Raw genomic sequence first — 22,242 nt, 5'->3', positions numbered from 1 at the left:
ATGGACGGGAAGGAAAGCAGTGTAAGCCGATCACAAATGACAGAACAATTAAGAAGCAAGGATGAGACGATTACCTGTTGAACTGATGAGCATTATATATATGGACAGATTTGCAGTTTAAAGAGCTTTATGCACCTTTGTGGGATGTATCTCAGATAAAGGCACTGATCAATGGAGGAGTTGTTACCCCAAAGCTTTTAATCAATCAGGAAATGGCTAATTTATCTCTGTCTTGTGATTTTTTTTTAAACACAGATGGGTCAGATGACAATGTGTGATCTAAAAGATGTTGCTTGTATTGACTCAATTCTCTTTATTTAGATTATTTAGCATCTGTCAGCACATTGTTTCCCCTTTTTAAAACTCCAATAAACCCTAGTGCACTACTTTTCCACCACCAAAAAGCACAAAGGTCAAATGTGTGACTGTTTACAGCTTGTTATGCTGCTCAGAAAAGTCAATAAATGTGGGTTAAATAAAACTGGAAGATACCAGAAAGTTGCTGATTCATCCACAATTCTATATCATTGATCTAGAAGTGTTAATGCTGTTTTAAATACAATTTAATCAACACATATATGTACAGTATGTACATGCTGTCGTTTAAGGTTAACTTTAACAAACCACAAACATATGTATTGAATTTCAGCCCACGATGTTATCCTGTTTCACGTTTCTTGTAATTACTAATGTATTGGAGTAAAGTCCTCACTGTAATCTGGTAAACGGATTACAGTGATGAAAGCCAGTCAAACCGTTACACTCTATCTGTGTACACATTTTAAGTTTTCACATCGACATACAATGTAACATTTAGGACTTATAATTGTCTTTAATTGTGTAAATATGCATTTAAAATGCCAGGTATTTTTGCACAGTTTTTCCTCTCGTTGGGCAATATTGACATTTCTGGTTTGATGGACGCGTTTCCGGCCCACCATACTTCGTAGCAGCGACGTGTAAAATAGGGGTGGTGATTGACAGTTAAAAGGGGAAGGCCTTCCTCAATGCATCTATCTTTCATTTTCTCGTACCTTTAGAGGTATTTAACTCCACCAGAAGTGGGTTTCATCTACATTTATGGACATTTTGTGGGATTTATACGCTTTTTAGTGTCGAGTAAAACCACGACACCCCTCTTTTCTTCTCCCGGTCGAAACGCCCAAACGTCCAGCTGATTGCTTCAATTATTCCAGTTTAAACTGAGCCGTTTTGTTTGACTTAACGGATGGTTTTTGTCGCCATAAGGGGCCGAGTTCGCCACCTTTTTTCACCCTAATTGTGGATTTAAAACAAGAAACAGGACTTATTTAAATTTTTCTCTAACTTGGGCCGTTTTCTTTCTCCTCACTGAAGAAGAACCAGGCCTCATCCCCCAGCCTCGCGTTTCCATATCGGCTTTTTTTTGTTGGAAGTCATGGGAGACACAAGTGAACGAAGCAAACCGGCGACTCTTCCTCCCCGGTGTCCCTGTGGCTTTTGGGGGTAAGATTTCTAACCAAATACAAAGACGATTTAACCCTCTTTCTTCGCTTTTAAAGGTAAATCCGGATGAAATACGCTCAACGGGTTCAACTAGTCCCATTGTTGTTGTTCTGTTGTACAGGCCGAGGGTGGGGGGTTGGGAAGTTAGCTTATAAATACATCTCCTATCTTAAAAACTAGCTATATGTCTAATTCTTTTTAAGTTTATAACCCCACTTTATCATTTGAAACACCATATGTGTATTTTAATCGTCTTAAATCGTGTTTTAAAGGCGCTTTGTAAAGCAGGAGATGACGTCACGTAGATACAGCATGATTTATTGCCAGCAGGTTCCTTTAAAAACCTGCCCTGTTTTCTTGAATCCCATCGAAGAAAAGGACAATTTGAACCATTAACAAGCCCCTCTGGTTAAATCCTCTGACATAGCAGTGGTTATAAACCTCTTTAAGGATTATTTGACAGCCCTTTTACATTGTCAAACAGTGGATGTGTGTTGCATACCGGATGTGATTCAATGATGTCTGATGTGTTACCCCATAGGAAAAATGGCTTCATATAACCTTTTTTTATTTTTACTCGGAAACCTAACGTGACTTCTCCATTGTATAAGTGTCTGTTGTAACATTGCCTAGCAGCAGCACATAAGATACTGTTACTGTCATGTCATGCTAACCCCTGTAATACTTCCATTATACTAACATATGGGTGATTCTATTGTGGAAAACTACTTCTATACTGTGAGATACCAGCAATGAGACAATAGCCCCTTGTTTAGAGGTATTCTCTTTACAGTACATTGTCATATGACTTGTCATTTTGTTACCTCCCTTAAGCCCCACCTCCCCTCATCCCCTCATCCTCCCCTCACCCCCATTTGCCTTGTGGTGCCCAGTAAGCAAACTGGAACCACCAGCAACCCACCTGTCAATTGTCAGGTGACACAAATGGCAGCAATGTGTGTTTTACAGCCCTGCTCCTCTGTTCAGAATTACACCTGGCACACACACACACACACACACACACACACACACACACACACACACACACACACACACACACACACACACAAGTCAAAGTCAACTTTATTGTCAATCTTTCAGTTTGTGTGTACAGACAGAGAGATCGACATACCGTTTCCCACAATCCCGAATACAAAAAATGCAAATATATGTATAAAAATATGTATGTCCTATAACCCATGGGGGAAGATGTATTCTATGGGCTCAGAACAGTCTCATAATACACACGTGCACACAGAAGGATTCACACTTTTATTTCATGATCCGCAAAAGGATCCACACTTGTGTTTTTCAATGCACACACAAATGTGTTCCGTTTCATACTGTACATGTAAATAAAATCCAAACACAGAAAAAAGTTTTACATATGTATTTTTGATCCACACACATTTGTTTTCCGTTTAAATCCTCTGAACCTGCAAACACAAACAGCTTTCTGTGCACGGATCGCTGTGCATTCGTGTGTGGGTTTTTTGAGACTCCCCTGACGCTCACCCGATTCGTACTTGTAATTTCTCTCATCTATAGCCAATCAGATGTCTCCTCCAGTCTAAGCCAATCACATGAGCGCGCCCCCACGACGGTAGATTTCTTGCGTTCATGACACTTCATATACGCATTTCGCGCTGTCTGGTCAGCTCGCTAAACAGAGGGCGGAGCTTCAGGTGATCATGCAGAGCTGCGTGTCTCCGTCAGACTCAGCAGCTGATCTGATCTCTCTCTCTCTCTCTCTCTCTCTCGCGTCCGGTTACACTTCACTCGCGTTTATGTCCATATCGATCAGATCCAGCTCTCCTGATCGGCCTTTATAGAGAGCACAGATCAAACTATTTAGAGTGAATATCGGCCGATAATGACCGGCGGGGCTCCCCCCGTTGACAGTTCACTGTCTAGCACTGGCTTCGTAGTGCACTGATCGATTAGGCTAAGCTAACCTGTAGCTGCTCCCTCCACACTCACAACAACTTCATACAGACATAAATAAAGCAGCTGTATTCGCCATACAGGAAACACACATTTAAAACGGTTTTGCCTGCCGTTTCTGTGTACACACAAGTATTAATCAACGGTTCGGAAGGTGGCGCTGAACCTTAATAATATAAAGGCTTGTACTTGCGTGCATTTCCTGTTCGGAAAGTGGCAATGTACTGAGAGTGGAGGTGTCCTGAGATTAGCTCCATGGACCCGTCAGCTCCGGACTGCGCAAAATGCGTACATTAAGCGCTACGTCATGAACGCAAGACATCTACCCTCGTGGGGGCGCGCTCATGTGATTGGCTTAGAATTGAGGAGACATCTGATTGGCTATAGATAGAAAAAATTACAAGTACGAATCGGCTGAGCGTCAGGGGAGTCTCAAAAAACCCACACACGAATGCACAGCGATCCGTGCACAGAAAGCGGGTTGTGTTTGCAGGTTCAGAGGATTTAAACGGAAAATAAATGTGTGGATAAAAAAATACACATTTAAAACTTTGTTCTGTGTTTTGATTTTATTTACATGTACAGTATGAAACGGAACACATTTGTGTGTGCATTGAAAAACACAAGTGTGGATCCTTTTGTGTGCATGTGTGTATTATGAGACTGTTCTGAGCCCATAGTATTCAGATCTACGGTAAAAAAATAGTGACATATGTCCAATTAGAAGTTTCATGAATCCAAGGTGATATTGCTATTCTTACTGATAGTTCAGAAACTCAAGATATTACTTGTATAACGAAAGCAGAATAAATGTGTCAATCCTGCATTGGAAATATTTCCAGTCAAATCAGCTAAATGCAGTTGAAGCATTAAATGTAAAAGTACCCCCCCAAATAAATCATCATTATTACAAGCGCTTTGTTGTAGTATTAGTAGACCAAGTAGTTTGATATCAACATTAATTCATCACCTTATTGGCTCATATTTCTGCACTTCTATTGGTTCCTCTCGGCTAATATCGAGCAATATGTATATATGAGAGAAATACTGAAAAAACATGCAGTCTGTATTCAGTCCTTGTTATAGCGTTGAAGGTGAAAGGCCTACTTTTTATCTGTTTGTTTCTTCCACTCTGCATGCTGCTATCTGATGAACTAGAGGTGTTTTAAGCTGTTGGTATATCCAAATATTCTCATCTAGTCCTACCTGTACTGCAGAATGGAGTGGGGGGGGGTGTCTGGCTACAGTTTGAAATGAGCACCTGTCGTCTGTAAAGTGCTTACATTTTATATAATTATAGGTACACAAAGGGTCTCTAGTGTGGAACAATTCATGCACTTTTTAGCTGCACGTCATGTGGATAAAATATTAGTTTATGTTAGGGTTATTAAGTCCCATTTTTGGCAGATATTTTTTGTTTTTCTCTCTCTTTGGACACGACATATGGAAACAATTGGGTTTTGAGTTTCTTGAAAAAGTCTCCTAAGAATAAATCACTTAGTTTTCTAGGAGATCCTTATTTAATACTAGGACCGCCAGAGGTCGCTGTATACCTAAAACCGCCAACGGGTAAAATGTACCCGCTATTGATTTTCGAGGTACAATGTTCTTTTATTTATCATACAGAACAGTGAGTTTTGATCGCACAGGGATAAAACTTATACCAATATAATCTGTGGACTCTCAGCTTTTCATATGATAAAGTTTGTGCAGATAGCATGAAGTATAAAATATCGCTACAAGTGCTGATTTAAACGCTTGGTGTTAGACTTGTGTTTTGTTTAGGTACAAATCTATCTATCTCTATCTATCTATAACTATCTATCGATCTATCTGTAATGTTCTGTTCTATGGACACATAATTGTCTACATAAACAGACGACGCGGACTACTTCTCTCATTCCGAGTTTCCATCTTTATTCAACAGGCACGTAACCTGCACACATGCATTACGTCCTCAACGTGAGCTCAGTCATCCAAGATCTTGTATTCTCCAAGATGTTACACTATCTATCTATCTATCTATCTATTTATCTATCTATCTATCTATCTATCTATCTATCTATCTATCTATCTATCTATCTATCTATCTATCTATCTATCTATCTATCTATCTATCTATCTATCTATCTATCTATCTATCTATCTATCTATCTATAAGGAACCACAGTAGACAAAAGGCGTTGCTATAGCAACACGTCATGTTTACGCTGCATTTTCTATGAGATAAATATTACCCGCTGGCGGATATAGGTATAAATGGCTTTTTTTTTCGCGATTTTGTTTAAATCTGACTTCATATTGACAAATGTTAACAACAGAGGGTGCTACATAACACACTTTCAGGAAGAGTCACGGACTGGGAGACTTTAATATGTTATTGAACAAAAGTTACATACAATCAAAAAACAGCTGCGGGTAAAATTTACCCGTTGGCGGTTCTAGTGTTAAAACAAAAATAATACTCTACTCAATACATGGATTCTTTAGATAGGTTAATGTCTGATGTTGGTTGTGTTTTAGCCACATTTTACAACATGATTTGATGCTAGAAACCAATAGAAAGAAACATAAAGACTCTCCATGAAAAAGGGAAACAAATCCAGAAAATGATCCCAAGTTGAAAATGAATGTTTAGAAGCAAAAGAGAAGGGTTTAACAGAATGAAACAATTGGAAATATGCCACATAGATAGTAGGGCTGCTCGATTATGGCAAAAATCATAATCTCGATTATTTGGGTCAATAATTGATATTACGATTCATTAGAAACGATTATCCATTTACTTTGAAAACATCCATTTATTGGAGAAGACTAATTTGGTGTGTGTGTGTGTGTGTGTGTGTGTGTGTGTGTGTGTGTGTGTGTGTGTGTGTGTGTGTGTGTGTGTGTGTGTGTGTGTGTGTGTGTGTGTGTGTGTGTGTGTGTGTGTGTGTGTGTGTGTGTGTGTGTGTGTGTGTGTGTGTGTGTGTGTGTGTGTGTGTGTGTGTGTGTGTGTGTGTGTGTGTGTGTGTGTGTGTGTGTGTGTGTGTGTGTGTGTGTGTGTGTGTGTGTGTGTGTGTGTCATTTTATTACTAAATAATAGGAACCTCTTAAAAGGTATCATTAATCAGTAAACTTAAAGTATATTGTCCCGAGGTGAGACACCTTTGGAGTCTAGCTGACATCTTTGTGAATCCTAACCTATCATTAGCATACCACCTGTATAAGGAGATGGGAAGAAATCTGCATATTCTTCATGCTTTTTATTGGCCAGGAATTAAACCACTTTATAAGGTGCTCTGGTACAGTCTAAACGTCCAGGAAAACATCTTCTATCTTCCCGAAGTCTCATTTTCATTTTCTGGTGACCTTGAGTCAGAGAGTTTGTGGATGAGGCCGTGCTTAGCATTGTTCCAGTGGATTGGATTGTATTGTAGTTTGTCTGCCTCATGGTGGTGGACAGAATGCCTGCCAGAAGCCAGAAGCCTGTGTCTTGAGTATATACACTTACTGATTGGGATCACTACCAAAGTCCACTTGTTACTTTTCCCGAGGCCCATTTCTCTAGCAGGAATGCAGTGATAGACGGTGAGATCTCTTGTAGACGCTCAGGTGTCTCTAGCCGGGGAACGAGCCTCTCTTCTTCGACCTCAGTGCAGGTTTGGATCCTGGATCTGTAGGAACAATGATGTGAAGAACCTGCAGAGTTCCAGCCGGTGCTCCATTGAACAGCTCTCCTAGCTGACAGAAATGGCTGCATTGTGGGGGGGGGGGGGGGGATTAACATTAAAGAGAGCGCCAGAAGGGGAGAAGAAAGACATGGCGGAGAGTAGGAAAAGGTACAACTAAAAGATAAGAAAGCAAGGAGAAAGAAGGGTCTACATTTTATTTTTATTTTTTTAACCTTTATTTAACCAGATAAAAAGCATTGAGAGAAAATCTCATTTACAATGCTGACCTGTCCAAGAAGGCAGCAACATGCTCAAACATCCGAGTTGAGGACTAAAACCAACCAAGGTTTGCCCGTTTGTAGAACTGCCCATCGTCTTTGTGATTTTAAAGTGAATTACTTTAGCTTTTAAAGGAATATTTCACCTTCAAAATTATCATATTTATATCAATTACCCACTCCATGAATACCTTAAATTCAGGAAGTAAACTTACTTGTCTACCCCCATGCCTCTACAGAGAACAAATAATCCTAATGCAGGAAAAAGGTTGACGAGTTGAGTAGCAGCAAAGCTACATCAAACTAGATTCTAAAGTTCGAGTTGTGAAAATTGGGTTTTGTACAAGTTTCTCCTTTTTTAAGAATAAAATATTTCTATTTAAATGAAGTTAATTTAAGGATATAAAGGAAAAGGATCAAATATGTCTATGAACAAAAATATTTATGGAAAAAAAAAAGATATTGTACAAAATAAAACTACAATCAAAATGTAAAAATGTGTATAATACACAGAACATATTACAGTAAGCTTAGATCTTAGTATTCTGGTAATAAACTGTGTAACTCAATGCTTTCCCTGTGGTTTTCTGCCGCAGTAAAATCGCGGCTGAAAGTTTAAAAAACCCTCTTGTCTTTGTTGGAAAGTAGGCTGGCTCACTGCAGCCACGACCGAAACAGGTGACTGACACAGAGGCTTTTGCAGGACCGAACTCTGTAAGTGAAACCTGCATCCCTTACACCCCCTGCCCCCCCCCCCCTCCCAAATCCTCAAGGCAGCTGGCAGCGCTTTCCAGTACAGTGTAGCCAAAAAGCAAAAGTACGGTGGCCTCTTTAGGACATGCCAAACTCGACTTGTGAGGCTCAGCTCGTTGACTTTCTTTCATCAGACTAAGATGCACTTCCCCCTCCACATGTCAGTTGCACTTTGAGCTTAGCATGCTATGGAGACAGTTCTGGACTAATTGATTGGATTCAAGCCTATCAATTTATCTATATGCATTGTTTGCATATTCAAATGTGTTGTTAAAACGTCATATGGGCAGGACAGCTGGTGTCGGTTTGAGCTAAACCCACTAATCGTGACTGTATATCTTAATGTTTGACTCTTCGCTTGACTGCAGAAAGATCCAGTAATCAATCCAAAGTAAACAAGACATGGCTTTAGTTTTCCAGAAATGTGTCTCCATGGTTACGTGAAACTAAATCGAGTTCTAGCTGATTGATTAGATTTAGGCTTATCAATTTATTTCAAGCATTGTTTGCATATTCAAAGGTGTTGTACGAGTGTTAAAGTGTCATAAAGTCAGGATATGGGGTGTGTCTCAATGTCGAGTACGCTTGCTTGGTAGCACATGTCTCCCGAGCGTCTTGCTTCAGAAGCGAGGCAAGAATCCTTCCTGGCATTCGGAAAGCAAAGAGTGGAACAGGCGAGCAAGTGTGCAGGTGTGCGTCATATGAGAGGCCCCGCCTTACATTTTCCGCCACAGATTTGGGGAAATTGGTCCGTGCGCAAAGCATTGTGGGGATTTTAAGACCTGAGTCTACACATATGCAGCCTCGACATGTCTCCAAACGAAGTACGCCGGGCTCGGTAGAATTCCAAGTATGCTGGACATTGGAACAGTCCTTCGGCGGCACTCGATGACGTAGCATGCTTGAACTAGTGGCTCTGGAGCAACTTTACTCGAGGTTGAGAAACGCCCTCGGTGTCGGTTTGAGCAAAACCCACTAATCGTGACTGTACAGCTTAATGTTCCCTTGTTTGACTGCAGAGAGATTCAATACTCCATGAAAAGATGTAACGGGAAGTGGCCTGAAATGTGTCTCTGCTTGCAGGAAACTAGTAGTGTTGAATGAATCGGTGTATTTACAGAAAATGAGTCAATAACAATGGTTCAACTGTTAAAGTATCTAACTACTAACCATGCTCCTCCTGTAAGTCTCTATAACGCCAATTGCTTCCCAATCCTCTGATTTCCTGTCCTCCTGTCCTGAGTCATTATGAGAGATGTTCAGGATGTGATATAATTGTCATTTGAGGTGTTGGGAACGGTGTTTGTTACGGATCCAGAACCACATGTCAGTCTTCCACACATTTATATTTAGCTACACTGTGTAAATGTGACACAGGTATTGTTGGAAGGGGGAAACTGAATACTTTATTACCATAACCATGCGTTTCATTGTCTTGTTTAATCATCTCTTTTGTCCTTGATGCCGTGGTGTAGTCTTCAAATGAAACACATTTCACTTTTAGGTGTGCATCACATGGAGTAAGAAGTACAGACTCAGTGCGGGTGGATGTCTGAGGAAGTTATTGACATTAATGTCTTTTTTTTCTGCGTTCTCAGGTCCAGTGAAACCATGAACCTCTGCTCCAAATGTTTTGATGGTAAGTATTTATTTAATGACAAACAAATACTGTCTTTGGAAATGTTCTCCCATCCCTTGTTCACCAGCAGATGAATGGTTTTCAAACAAGAAACTTGCTCGACTTAAAGCCAATGAGATCTTTCTACTGGCTTTTGGATAATTCCAGAAAAAAAATCTAAATGTTTATGATACTTACACGTTTTGTTCAGCTGGATAATCTCCACATATTCACACCACTTTATGACACATGACTTCACGTCACCACCGCTAAGCTAAAGGAGGCTAATGTTGGGCTATAAAGGAACGACAGCAAGGTCACATGACTTCACTTCACCACCGCTAAGCTAAAGGAGGCTAATGTTGGGCTATAAAGGAACTACAGCAAGGTCACATGACTTCACTTCACCACCGCTAAGCTAAAGGAGGCTAATGTTGGGCTATAAAGGAACTACAGCAAGGTCACATGACTTCACCTCACCACCGCTAAGCTAAAGGCGGCTAATGTTGGGCTATAAAGGAACTACAGCACGGTCACATGACTTCACGTCACCACCGCTAAGCTAAAGGCGGCTAATGTTGGGCTATAAAGGAACTACAGCACGGTCACATGACTTCACGTCACCACCGCTAAGCTAAAGGCGGCTAATGTTGGTCTATAAAGGAACTACAGCACGGTCACATGACTTCACGTCACCACCGCTAAGCTAAAGGCGGCTAATGTTGGGCTATAAAGGAACTACAGCACGGTCACATGACTTCACGTCACCACCGCTAAGCTAAATGCGGCTAATGTTGGGCTATAAAGGAACTACAGCACGGTCACATGACTTCACGTCACCACCGCTAAGCTAAAGGCGGCTAATGTTGGGCTATAAAGGAACTACAGCACGGTCACATGACTTCACGTCACCACCGCTAAGCTAAAGGAGGCTAATGTTGGGCTATAAAGGAACTACAGCACGGTCACATGACTTCACGTCACCACCGCTAAGCTAAAGGCGGCTAATGTTGGGCTATAAAGGAACTACAGCACGGTCACATGACTTCACGTCACCACCGCTAAGCTAAAGGTGGCTAATGTTGTGCTATAAAGGAACTACAGCACGGTCACATGACTTCACGTCACCACCGCTAAGCTAAAGGAGGCTAATGTTGGGCTGTAAAGGAACTACAGCACGGTCACATGACTTCACGTCACCACCGCTAAGCTAAAGGAGGCTAATGTTGGGCTATAAAGGAACTACAGCACGGTCACATGACTTCACGTCACCACCGCTAAGCTAAAGGAGGCTAATGTTGGGCTATAAAGGAACTACAGCACGGTCACATGACTTCACGTCACCACCGCTAAGCTAAAGGTGGCTAATGTTAGGCTATAAAGGAACTACAGCACGGTCACATGACTTCACGTCACCACCGCTAAGCTAAAGGAGGCTAATGTTGGGCTATAAAGGAACTACAGCACGGTCACATGAACACAAATACATCTCTTAATCTTGTGTTAACCACTGACCTTATTTTGGGAATCCAACCAAAAACTCTAAGTGCTAACTCATGTCAGTGTTTCAGACTTATTCCTGCACTTCTCTATTTGAGGCCTGTAAGCTATTTAGAGTTAGCTACGTAGATGATTCTGCATCACGTGAAATGTACACTTCTTCTCGGCCACAGAGTTATTTAATGCAGGCCTTTGAGAACAACATATTGCTACCAGAAGAGGACATTGATATTCTGCCCCCTGCTGCCACTGTCTTACTGTCAGCTGGTTATGTGTCACATCCAAACAGCGGAACAAGTTCCACATTTGTTTGTTTTGTTCTTGAGATTCTTCTTGGCACGCAGAGCTGTTCTCAATAACAGCAGAGACTCAGAGAGCAGGAGCTGCAGGCTAGGTGTAGCAGCTGATACTGTGAGGAATGCTAACTATTCTAAGAAGGCATTCTGGAAAAATGGAAAGAGACGTCTGACACCAAAATGATGCATCCACCATTTACAGGAAAACCTTCAAGTTGAGAGGAAGAAAGGATTTAATTTAAGGCTAAGTTTGTTACAGCTTATTACACAACCACATACTAAATAACCAACAACTTGACTTACAAATATGAGTTTATTGACTTAAAACTGATCGTATTGCTTCGCTAAGAACAACGTGCCAACGACTATAACTGCGATTTTAAAAACAACAAAACTTAAAATGACGGCAGCACTAATCATGGTTTTCTAAAACTCAGCAAGTTTGTTTAGTTTCTTTTCCACTAATATGTCCTTAAACACTGCCAGAGCCCTTACTGTGTTCTTGTCTGTCTTCCTCTGCTGTTCCCGCTAATGTTTACTTCCTGTCTGTCTTCTTCTGCTGTTCCAGCTAGTGTTTACTTCCTGTCTGTCTTCTTTTGTTGTTCCCGCTAGTGTTTACTTCCTGTCTGTCTTCTTCTGCTGTTCCCGCTAATGTTTACTTCCTGTCTGTCTTCTTCTGCTGTTCCAGCTAGTGTTTACTTCCTGTCTGTTTTCTTCTGCTGTTCCCGCTAGTGTTTACTTCCTGTCTGTCTTCTTCTGCTGTTCCCGCTAGTGTTTACTTCCTGTCTGTCTTCTTCTGCTGTTCCCGCTAGTGTTTACTTCCTGTTTGTCTTCTTCTGCTGTTCCCGCTAGTGTTTACTTCCTGTCTGTCTTCTTCTCTTGATTTCTTTGACATCCAACGCTCTGTCTTTTAACCTCTTTCCTTCTGTCCCTTGATCCCCCTTAGCAACAGTCATTATTTTGCCTAGCAGCGGTCTGTTATCGAGTATTAACAACCTCTGAATGTCCACATGGACCAATGAGAATCAAGTATTCAACCAAGCCGTGTCATAAGTAGAAAATAATATATCACAATCTTTCTGATTTCCACATTGAGAACATGTTGTAGGTTTAAACCCTGCAGCTCTATTGTGGACAGCAGTCATATTTTTAAGGGCAGAATCAAAAACGCCCAATTTTTAAAGTTTAACAATGTCAGGCTATGCATAAAGTTTTCTCAATGACATCCTCGTCTGTGGCTATGGCAACCGGCGAGGACAGTAGACACCTCAGGGCTCTGAGTCTGGGAGGCGGCAGCGATGCTCAGAATAGACTCGAAACACAAGAGTGATGGAGAGCAGAAGTGGGTTAGTCCACATGAGGAGAAGAAAAAATATCTGCTGACCTCCCTGCGGGGAAAAGAGGAGACGATGACCTCATGGATCGATAGCGTCTGACATTATCATCAAAGAGAGGACACATCTTTCTCTCACGTCCTCTTCTTGCTAGATGCTTCTTTATTAAGCACACATACATGTTGTTGAGGTTGTGTTGCTGTATTTCTGTACCACACACCATACAAGTAAGTAATGTATTTATAAAGCGCTATTCCCAGACATGATCACAAAGCATTAAAACATATGAATCTGAAAAGATTAAATTGCCACACAAGCCACGTGTTAAGTGCTAAATACACAATAAAAACACACAAGCTACCCAAAAAGGTCCAGGTCATACAGCAAGTCTCTGTGTGGGCTCTCTTCTCTCTTTTATATCAAATCAAACTTCATTTGACGACATTTCCCTCTCTGTATCCGTCTGTCATCCCGTCGTATCTTTGATATTTCCTCCTCCTACTTACTAACTAACGTACCTTTCTGTCTTTGCCCCCAGACATTGAGAAGAAGCCGGGGGAGGACTGCGACTCTAAGCCCCTCCAAAGCTCCGGCAGCAGCCAATCAGCAGTCTTCAGTAGCGAGACGAGCAGCAGCAGCAGCAGCAGCAGCCAATCACAATCACTGTCGTCGCTTTCGTTGCCGCCCTCCAGCTCCGAGAAGCCGTCGGCCGAAGAGCCCTCGTTTAGCAGCTCGAGGGAAGGTGAGACGGGACAATTGACTTTTTTATGATACGTCAAAAACCAGCCTATTATTTATTTAAAAATTGTGCAGCCAGTCTATATTCAGTCGGGTGGGGCGCTTTAACTACTTAGAAAAAGATAACATTTACCGGTGCAACTTTTTATTTTTATTTCTCACACTTCATGTTTTCCCTCTGCAGGCATGTCGTCCACAGAAACCGCCCAGGGCACGCTGCTCACGCCCACAAAACGTCCTCGGGAATCAGGTACGCCCTCAACCTCCAGCTCTCTTAACCCGTCCTACAGAGGAGGGAAGTAGTGGAGTACAAATACTTTTTTTCTGTACTTAAGTACGTGTTTCTGGTATCAGTACTTTTTACTCCACTACTTATTTTTCTGACTACTTCTTACATGTTGAACTCAAATACCTGTACTTTCTACTTCTTACATGTTGAACTCAAATACCTGTACTTTCTACTTCTCACATGTTGAACACAAATACCTGTACTTTCTACTTCTTACATGTTGAACACAAATACCTGTACTTTCTACTTCTCACATGTTGAACTCAAATACCTGTACTTTCTACTTCTTACATGTTGAACTCAAATACCTGAACTTTCTACTTCTTACATGTTGAACACAAATACCTGTACTTTCTACTTCTTACATGTTGAACTCAAATACCTGTACTTTCTACTTCTTACATGTTGAACTCAAATACCTGTACTTTCTACTTCTTACATGTTGAACACAAATACCTGTACTTTCTACTTCTTACATGTTGAACTCAAATACCTGTACTTTCTACTTCTTACATGTTGAACTCAAATACCTGTACTTTCTACTTCTCACATGTTGAACTCAAATACCTGTACTTTCTACTTCTTACATGTTGAACACAAATACCTGTACTTTCTACTTCTTACATGTTGAACTCAAATACCTGTACTTTCTACTTCTTACATGTTGAACACAAATACCTGTACTTTCTACTTCTTACATGTTGAACTCAAATACCTGTACTTTCTACTTCTTACATGTTGAACCCAAATACCTGTACTTTCTACTTCTCTCATTTTCCAAACAGGCTGGTTCCTTTAGTCTGAATGTGTGTTTGGTGGCGTGATCATTATTATTTAGAGTCATTGCGTGCCTATTGATTTGAACACGATCCGTGTATCCATCATTTCCTGGTCTTCTCTAAAGAAGAGGGACCAATGAAAACGTTGTCATGTTGCCGTTGGTCACCATGGAAACATTCATTAGCTAACAATGACATTATTGTTCTATTAATATAAAGGGAGGTCAGGTACTCTTTAAAACAGCTGCTAGTTATGGGTACTTTTTACTGAAGTACATTTCAAAGCCTCTTTACTTTGACTTGAGTAAAGAAGTTTAGTCAGTACTTCTACTTTCACCAGAGTATTTTTAAACACAAGTATCTGTACTTCTACTTGAGTCAAGGATGTGTGTACTTTTGACATCTCTGCCGTCCTATGACAGCCGCCACATATTAATTCAGCTTTTTTTTCTTTGTGTTCCTCAGCGTCGGCCTCTGAGAGCGAGGCGACGCCGGAGAAGCGGCCCCGTGCGGAGGAGAAAGATGGAGGAGGAGGAGAGGAGGCCCGCGGGACGCCCAAGCAGAAGAACCGCCGACGCTGCTACCGCTGCCAAACCAAACTAGAGCTGGTGCAGCAGGAACTGGGATCCTGTCGCTGCGGTCAGTACCAACACCATGCAAAGCTCTGCGTTAATACTGACATTCACTGTCGATAGGCGCTTTCACACCAGTGTTCATTTTGGCAGCTGTTTTTGATTTAGTCTTTAGACGAAAATGGTTATTAGTTTTAGTCACATTTTAGTCATTCCTATCCTTCGTCCTTTTAGTCAACTTTTAGTCGATGAAAAATTACATTTTAGTCAATGTGTCTCTATACTCTCTGAACGCTCCGTCCCCGGCAGATCTCTGTGTCCGCTGCAGTGTGTCTGTTAGGCCCCGCCCCCCGCATACAGAGAGAGAGAGAGTTAGGCCCCACCCCCCGCACACAGAGAGACACAGGGAGATCGCTCTTCTGGAGTGAAAAGAGCGGAAATAATGATATTGCAAGTTAGAAACGTAAGATGCATTTTGACAGACAAGACGGACACTTGGGGAAAATATGCCGCATTTTGAATGTCCGATAGTCCACCATTAACACCTTAGTCCCGTCTCGTCAACGAAAACTAAATATACATTTCGTTATAGTTTTCGTTATCAAGAATCTATTTTTAGCTCGTCATCGTCTCGTCTTAGTCATGTAAAAAAAGTAGTTGACGAACATTTTTCGTCATAGTTTTCGTTGACAAAATGAACACTGTTTCACACCAAGTACTTTTCCCAGGAGCTTTTATTTCCCCGGAACTATCTAGTAGATCGCGTTCACACCGGAATAAGTCCCTGAGGGAACCGCTGACGTCACTTATTCTTCTTCTTCTGCTTCGGGTTTACTGGTAGGCCGCAAACAACTTCACGGCGTATACTGCCACCCGAAGTCCCGAGTAAATCACCAGAACACCGACACCTCCTCATCTCCACCGCTCCCACGTTTTATTTTGTGTTGCCATAAGTTAGTCTCTCTCCGTTGGTGCGCTGGGCTAATGCTAATGCTAATAATGCTAATGCGAGGAAATAAAATGGCGGCTTCACAAAAACCTTTCTGAGTTTCACGGGGCGTGGTTTGCAATTCGCCCAGCCAATAGAAATTGGAACCTTTTTCTCCCATGAAAGTCTCTGCTCTCTAGCAGGGACTGAAAAGGTTCCCGATTAACTAGTAAAGCAGTGCAAAGACTTGAGAGGCTTGTTTTTCAAATACATTTTTCTGAGGCTTTTTCGGTAAAACCATTTTTTATATCTTCCCAGTACAAAACAGCACATATATTTGGGTCACTTCTTTCCTCACTAACTCTTCCTCCTCCTCGTCTTCCTCCCCAGGCTATGTGTTCTGTATGCTTCACCGCCTCCCCGAGCAGCACGACTGTCTGTTCGACCATCTGGGCCGCGGGCGAGAGGAGGCCGTGCTCAAGATGGTGAAGCTGGACCGCAAGGTGGGGCGATCGTGCCAACGCATCGGAGAGGAGTGCTCCTAACAACCAGCCGCCATGAAGAGGAGGAGGAAGCGCTTAGGAAGAGAGGAAGAGGACGAATGGAGATAAGGGCGGGGGATGGAAGAGGAAGAATAAGAGAGGAGGAGGAGGAGGAGGTTGTAAGATCTTGTGTGTGAACTCGATATTCTGTTGTTGTCCTGGTTTCCTGCGAGGAGTGTGTTTTGGACTCCTTTCTCGAGCAATGGGAAGAAAATAGGGGTGCGTTCCAAATGTTCACACACACGGCCTTAACACATCCGGTTACATTATGCACGCCTCGCCACCGTTTCCTCCTTTTCATTTTTTTCCCAGGACAGGAAGATACGGAAAGTTGTAGCTGGATTTTTAATTGTTTTGGTCGCCGTGGAGCTCTATCCCACGAGTACCCCTCAGGTCGTTAGAAAAAAGGGGGTCGGAGGATCAAACCCCGCCTTCCTCTTCCTCCTCCTCCTCTTCCTCCTTTCTTCCCCCAACATTACGGCCCATGCGCAGCGCCACTAACTGCTGGTGCATGGTGCCGGCGACAGTGTGTGTGAGTGTGTGTTAAAGTGGCGCAGTCCAAGGAGGCTGTCATGGTTTGATTTTTTTTTTTTTTTCCCCCGCTCTGTTTTTCCTGCCGTCGTGGAGGACGATACAGCCGGTCCCTGCCTCTGCTCACATGGATTGTCGATAAATATAAATAATAATAATAAGAAGAAGAACCACACTAATGGACAAGGATGAATCCTCGGTGTAGCAGATCTTCCTCTCCTCCCCTTCCTTTTTTTTTCGGGGGAATCGGCTGAATTTTTTTGTATTAAAAACTAAGAGTTCTTCTCCAAGACGCCACGTGTTCATTTCGGAAAACGACGTTCATCCCGAGTGTCTCTGGGGTTTTGGACGATCAGTTAAGAGTGCTAAATCGAATGCCCCTGAAATTGTTCTATAATTTATTTCTTGTTTTCTGGGTGCCATTTAATTTGTAGGGGGGAAAAAATGATTCTTAAAAAAAAATGTTATAATTTCCTCTTTAACTTGATTTCATCATCCCTCCCAGAGGTGTCTTTTCTGCTTGTGAGCGCTCACCAAATCGAGTTTAAATCAGTGATGTCATATTGATACGCTTTTTGTTTTAGGCTAATAAAATGAACCCAAAGCCGATTAAATGGGAGATGTTTTGCACTTAAAGTTAAAATAAAGAGTTTGACTCTTAAATCTCCACTTAAGTAACGGAATCAACCATTTGTTGGTTATTTTCAGTTAAGTTTTCCGATTGATTAATTAATGAACCTTATTCAGGTCTAAAATGAACCGTTACAGCAGTCCCCGGTATATTTAGATTTTGTCGGACGCTGTCGAGGTTGTTCATCTGACATCACAGATTCAAACCAGTAATGATGCCTAAAGTAAATTCTTATATTGATTGGTTTTCCATTTGTTCATTCATATTTGACCACTGTGTTCCCGCTCTTAATCAGCCTGCAGTCTGAGTGTTGGACTTTGTGCTGTGCATATTGTTCACTTCCACACCTCTCTTCCTAAGGGCCTCTCCACCTAAATCAACTTTTTGTTTGTTCGTAACAGAACTTGTTCCCTTCTTCAAATGTACATCTTAAGCTTGGCATTTAGCGCACATTGTAGATGCATTCAAACGCAGGTACGGAATATCCTTAAATGCAAGTTGACGTTGCATTGTGTACTTTAGGTTTCTCAAGGCGGTAGATGTCCTTGAATGCATCCTTTTTTTGATTTTTTTGCAAATTAACTTAAGGAAAAGTTGACTCAGGTGGAAAGCCCTTAAACCAGACACCACTTAACTTAACTATGCTAATCCTCATGCACACTTTATTGTTCCTCCGCACCTTTTGTCCCATGAGAACGCAGCGAGAGATAAAGGGAGACCGGAGAAATGTCGCGGCTCGTTCTTCTTTTGATATTGTTTTGAGGGCTAATGAGAAATGGAAGAAATGGAATATCTTTCTTTACCTTTTTTTAGAGACAAATTATTTAACCTTATATCAGTTTGAGTTACTTACACCCTAGCATAGAGTGGCATATTTAGTTAAATGTATAAAAAAAAAAAGACCATAATTCTGTCCTTTTTCTCCTTTTTAATTTTATCGTGTTCCATTTTCTGCTAAGGAAAATAAACTGGATTAGAGCATGTGGTGTGTGTGTGTGTGTGTGCGTGCGCGTGAGTGTGTGTGTGTGTGTGTGTGTGTTAATCTGTTTCTTTTCTCCATATTGACATTTGTTTGATGAAATAAACCATAAGCAGAATATCCATCAGAGTTCATTATTAATATCTTTAAATGTAAAGTTTTTCCTGCAATAATTTTGTTAGAGTTGATTGCATTTTGATAATAAAACATAATATATATGTTAATTTGTATGCTATGTGGTATGTTATCTGATGTATAGGCCTGTGTGGTGCAAAAAGAGTATATATCACTTTACTGGCTGAAAGAAAACAGCAGGATTAGCATCTAAAACGCAGCTGATTGGCTTAACGATCATTAGAACATTATCCTGCTTATTACTTGTCTATTTACTAAATAAATCAACAATACGCCGAGTAGTAACACACAATGACTAAGTGTGAGAGGTCACTGCATGTAGATTCAGCACCATGTCTCAAAAAGATTAATACAATCCTATTTTGTTGGTTTATTAATTTTCACCCAAATTTGTTAATGACATTTGCAGCGTCGTCTTCAGAGCTTAACTATTCGGTACCACTTTACAATGAAACTACCCTTCTAAAGGAGAGGGTTTCTAATTAGGTTGCAAACACTTTATTAATCAGTAAGAACAATTTATAAACCAGTTCTAACAAAGTTTGCATACATCAGGCTCACTATTTGGCAAGAGGACTAAGCCTTATATTGGCTACTTAGCGAGAATCAACTCAGTGAGCAACAGATCCCAAGGATGCTGGCTGATGAAGGAGACGAAGTAAACTAGGTAGCCACTATAAGGCTTAGCAGTACAGATACATGTGGGCTCACTATTTGGCAAGAGGACTAAGCCTTATATTGGCTACTTAGCGAGAATCAACTCTGATGTTTGTTACCCTGAGGCAAGGTAAGTTTATTTACATTGTACTTTTCAACCATAAGGAGAGTGAAATGCTTTATAAAATATATAATATACATATATATGCTGTATAGCAGAAAGGTAGGCTATATTTAAATGAAACACTTTTTTTTGTTGTCAAATAATATACAAAATGAAAAACAACTAAACCAGATACGAGTCATAACATATGTGAAGCACTCACTTGTTACTTTTAATATTTGCTGCTGTTAATACTTACACACAAAACTATAATTAGGCTTTTAATGGTATTATTTTACTTGCAGTGAAGTATTTGTCCACATGGTGGTGCTAAAGAGTATTACTTCTAACACTGATTTAGAGTAACCAAATAGTGTTTTAACTTTTAACTGGGGCAAGACAGAGCCTAAAGCATTGTTAAAACATAGAGTATTTCAAATGTATAGTTTTAGAGTATTAATTAGTCCTATAGTCTTTTTTCACCATCATGTTTATATGCATTTATTACATTTGAATGCGTTTCCCATGCCTTTTGCTCCTGCAGGGATTCAATCCGTCATCTCCATCTTCTGTCTCAGAGCTCAGCTGGACTTTTTCTCCTCACATATTCAACGCTGATGAACTCAAACACCCAGAGAGAAGAGAGAAGATCAGATTAAAGGAGGAAGATGCTGAAAACTCACCTGGAAAGGTACATTGCATTCAGACCTCCACACAATGTTTCAGCCTTTTTGAAAACAGGGAGTTTCTTTTGTAAATGTATTAAAAAGAAATAACATTATTAGGATTCACACTTTGCTATGATGCTTGAAAGTTCTCTTGCTCTTCGTAGAGATGTTTCTACCTTGATTTGAATCATACAGGGATTTTCAAACCATGTATTTTTAAGCAATGGTATATTATGGGGTGGAAGAAACGTTCTGCAGTGCTCGGTGAACGGATTGCGATGAGAAACAGATTTCTAAAGGCTATAAAAAAAAACATGTCAGTAGACTTTAATGCGATTTGGTGGATCGAAAAGCAACAGAAAGAAAAACAATGCCAGTAAAAGAGAAAGGAGATCTATTGTTTTTAATAAAAATATTATTTTAAAACTGTTCCAAACAACGCCACAAAGTGCTTTACATGCAGAACAGTTCAGGCGGCAACAAAGGGCAAAGCATGCGGTCAAAATTCCTCAAACCCACCTGTTACGACCCGCCCTCTACTTAGTGGTAGTGGCTCGTGGGGAGACCCGCAACATAAAATCAAACACGCAGCACTTAACGGCGTCCATTTATTTAGACACACAACCGTACTCACATGGGCCAACCGGCAAATCATAAAAATAAAATATACAACAATAGCAGCATTAACACAAAACAAGAGTAAAACAAATAATACATGTCGAGTGAAACAGAGTGGTGTTTCTGAACACTAGATGGCGCACTAAGCCATAAAGACGTGTATCCTCTGGTTCACCTCTCACAGAAGAAGAATCATTTGTTCATTCGTTTGTATCATGTGTTTAATTGATAAAGCTCAGTGTGTCAGATCATTTATTTAGAACAAATAAAGTATTTCTCTTGACTTGTTTGACTGCAACAGGAAAACATGACTTCCCTCTCCTCCTTCTCTTCTATTCAAACCCAGTATTATGTATTCCTCCTTCCATCTTCTCTTTTTTCATCTTATCCTAGGTTTATTAATATTTACAAAATGTTTTCATTCCTCTCAGACACTGAAACCAACTGGCACTGCTGGGTTAAATAGACATAAACAAGGGGTTGTATTGATATTAATATAGTATAAAAACAACACTTGCATTAATGTTAGTCTTACGTCACACATAGTCTTCATTTCCCACTCTTTTTTACATTACTGGTTGTTATCACAATGAACAGTCTTTCAATCCACATTTAACTTGTTCTATTCAACATGATATTCACTTATTCATGCTTTTACTTGCACCACTGTGTCACTAGTATTTAGTTCCTTATGTATTGTTATTATGTATTAAGTATATTGTGTGTTGCATTGTTTGAGGAGCCGGGACTTCATACTCTCATTGCAAACAACTACAGTGTAACTATTGTGCCTTTCACTCTTTGAATCTTTACTAAAAAAGGACCTCTGTTTTGACATAGTGCTGTTGTGGTGGGTTGTGATGATAGGAGAGCCCTCTGTTGTTCAAAATTGACACTAAACATCTGAAAAAATGTGTAATGATTTGAAAAAAATCCATAGATTATGAAAAAAGTCCGATTTTTTTGACTATACATTTTCTATTTGTATTTAATGTATTTTTTTTACTCTTAAATAGAACAACTGTCATAAAATACAATCTCTCCCATGATAAATACATATTTCTCAATTTATTATTTTATTCTATTCTTGTGTGTTTATTTTTGGTATTATTACAAAAATAAAAAATGTAATACCGTTTTTTATTCTCCATCAGTGGAATAGTTGTGTGTGTCGGCAGGTGGAGCTCCATGCTCCTTAGTCAAACCTCAAG

General features: G+C 40.5%; 1 protein-coding gene across 3 annotated transcripts; it reads left to right on the top strand.

Moving 5' to 3' along the window:
* The first annotated feature begins 116 nt into the window (after positions 1-116).
* Positions 117-19,074, top strand: LOC307015860 (AN1-type zinc finger protein 3-like). 3 transcript variants are annotated; one of them, XM_079644787.1, is made up of 7 exons: positions 117-1,485; positions 8,009-8,074; positions 9,712-9,752; positions 13,400-13,603; positions 13,784-13,849; positions 15,133-15,306; positions 16,558-19,074. In XM_079644787.1, exons 3-7 carry the CDS (start codon positions 9,725-9,727, stop codon positions 16,710-16,712), a joined length of 627 nt encoding a protein of 208 aa, XP_079500913.1. In that variant the 5' UTR covers positions 117-1,485; positions 8,009-8,074; positions 9,712-9,724; the 3' UTR covers positions 16,713-19,074. The 3 variants fall into 3 exon arrangements, with proteins under 3 accessions (XP_079500913.1, XP_079500914.1, XP_079500912.1); XM_079644788.1 differs by having other exon boundaries at positions 8,006-8,074; XM_079644786.1 differs by lacking the exon at positions 8,009-8,074 and having other exon boundaries at positions 697-1,485.
* The last annotated feature ends 3,168 nt before the right edge of the window (positions 19,075-22,242 follow it).

This window comes from Notothenia rossii, assembly GCF_949606895.1.
Source record: "Notothenia rossii genome assembly, chromosome: 8".
Lineage (NCBI taxonomy): Eukaryota > Metazoa > Chordata > Actinopteri > Perciformes > Nototheniidae > Notothenia > Notothenia rossii.
Note: the sequence above shows the minus strand (reverse complement) of the source record. Positions and strands in the feature narration are given on the sequence as shown.

Excerpts from the sequence above, each read along its gene's own strand:
- LOC307015860 (XM_079644786.1), top strand. The coding sequence starts at position 1,418 with ATGGGAGACACAAGTGAACGAAGCAAACCGGCGACTCTTCCTCCCCGG. Across the intron at positions 1,486-9,711 it reads TGTCCCTGTGGCTTTTGGGG|GTCCAGTGAAACCATGAACC; the intron begins GTAAGATTTCTA and ends CTGCGTTCTCAG. Across the intron at positions 13,604-13,783 it reads GTTTAGCAGCTCGAGGGAAG|GCATGTCGTCCACAGAAACC; the intron begins GTGAGACGGGAC and ends TTCCCTCTGCAG.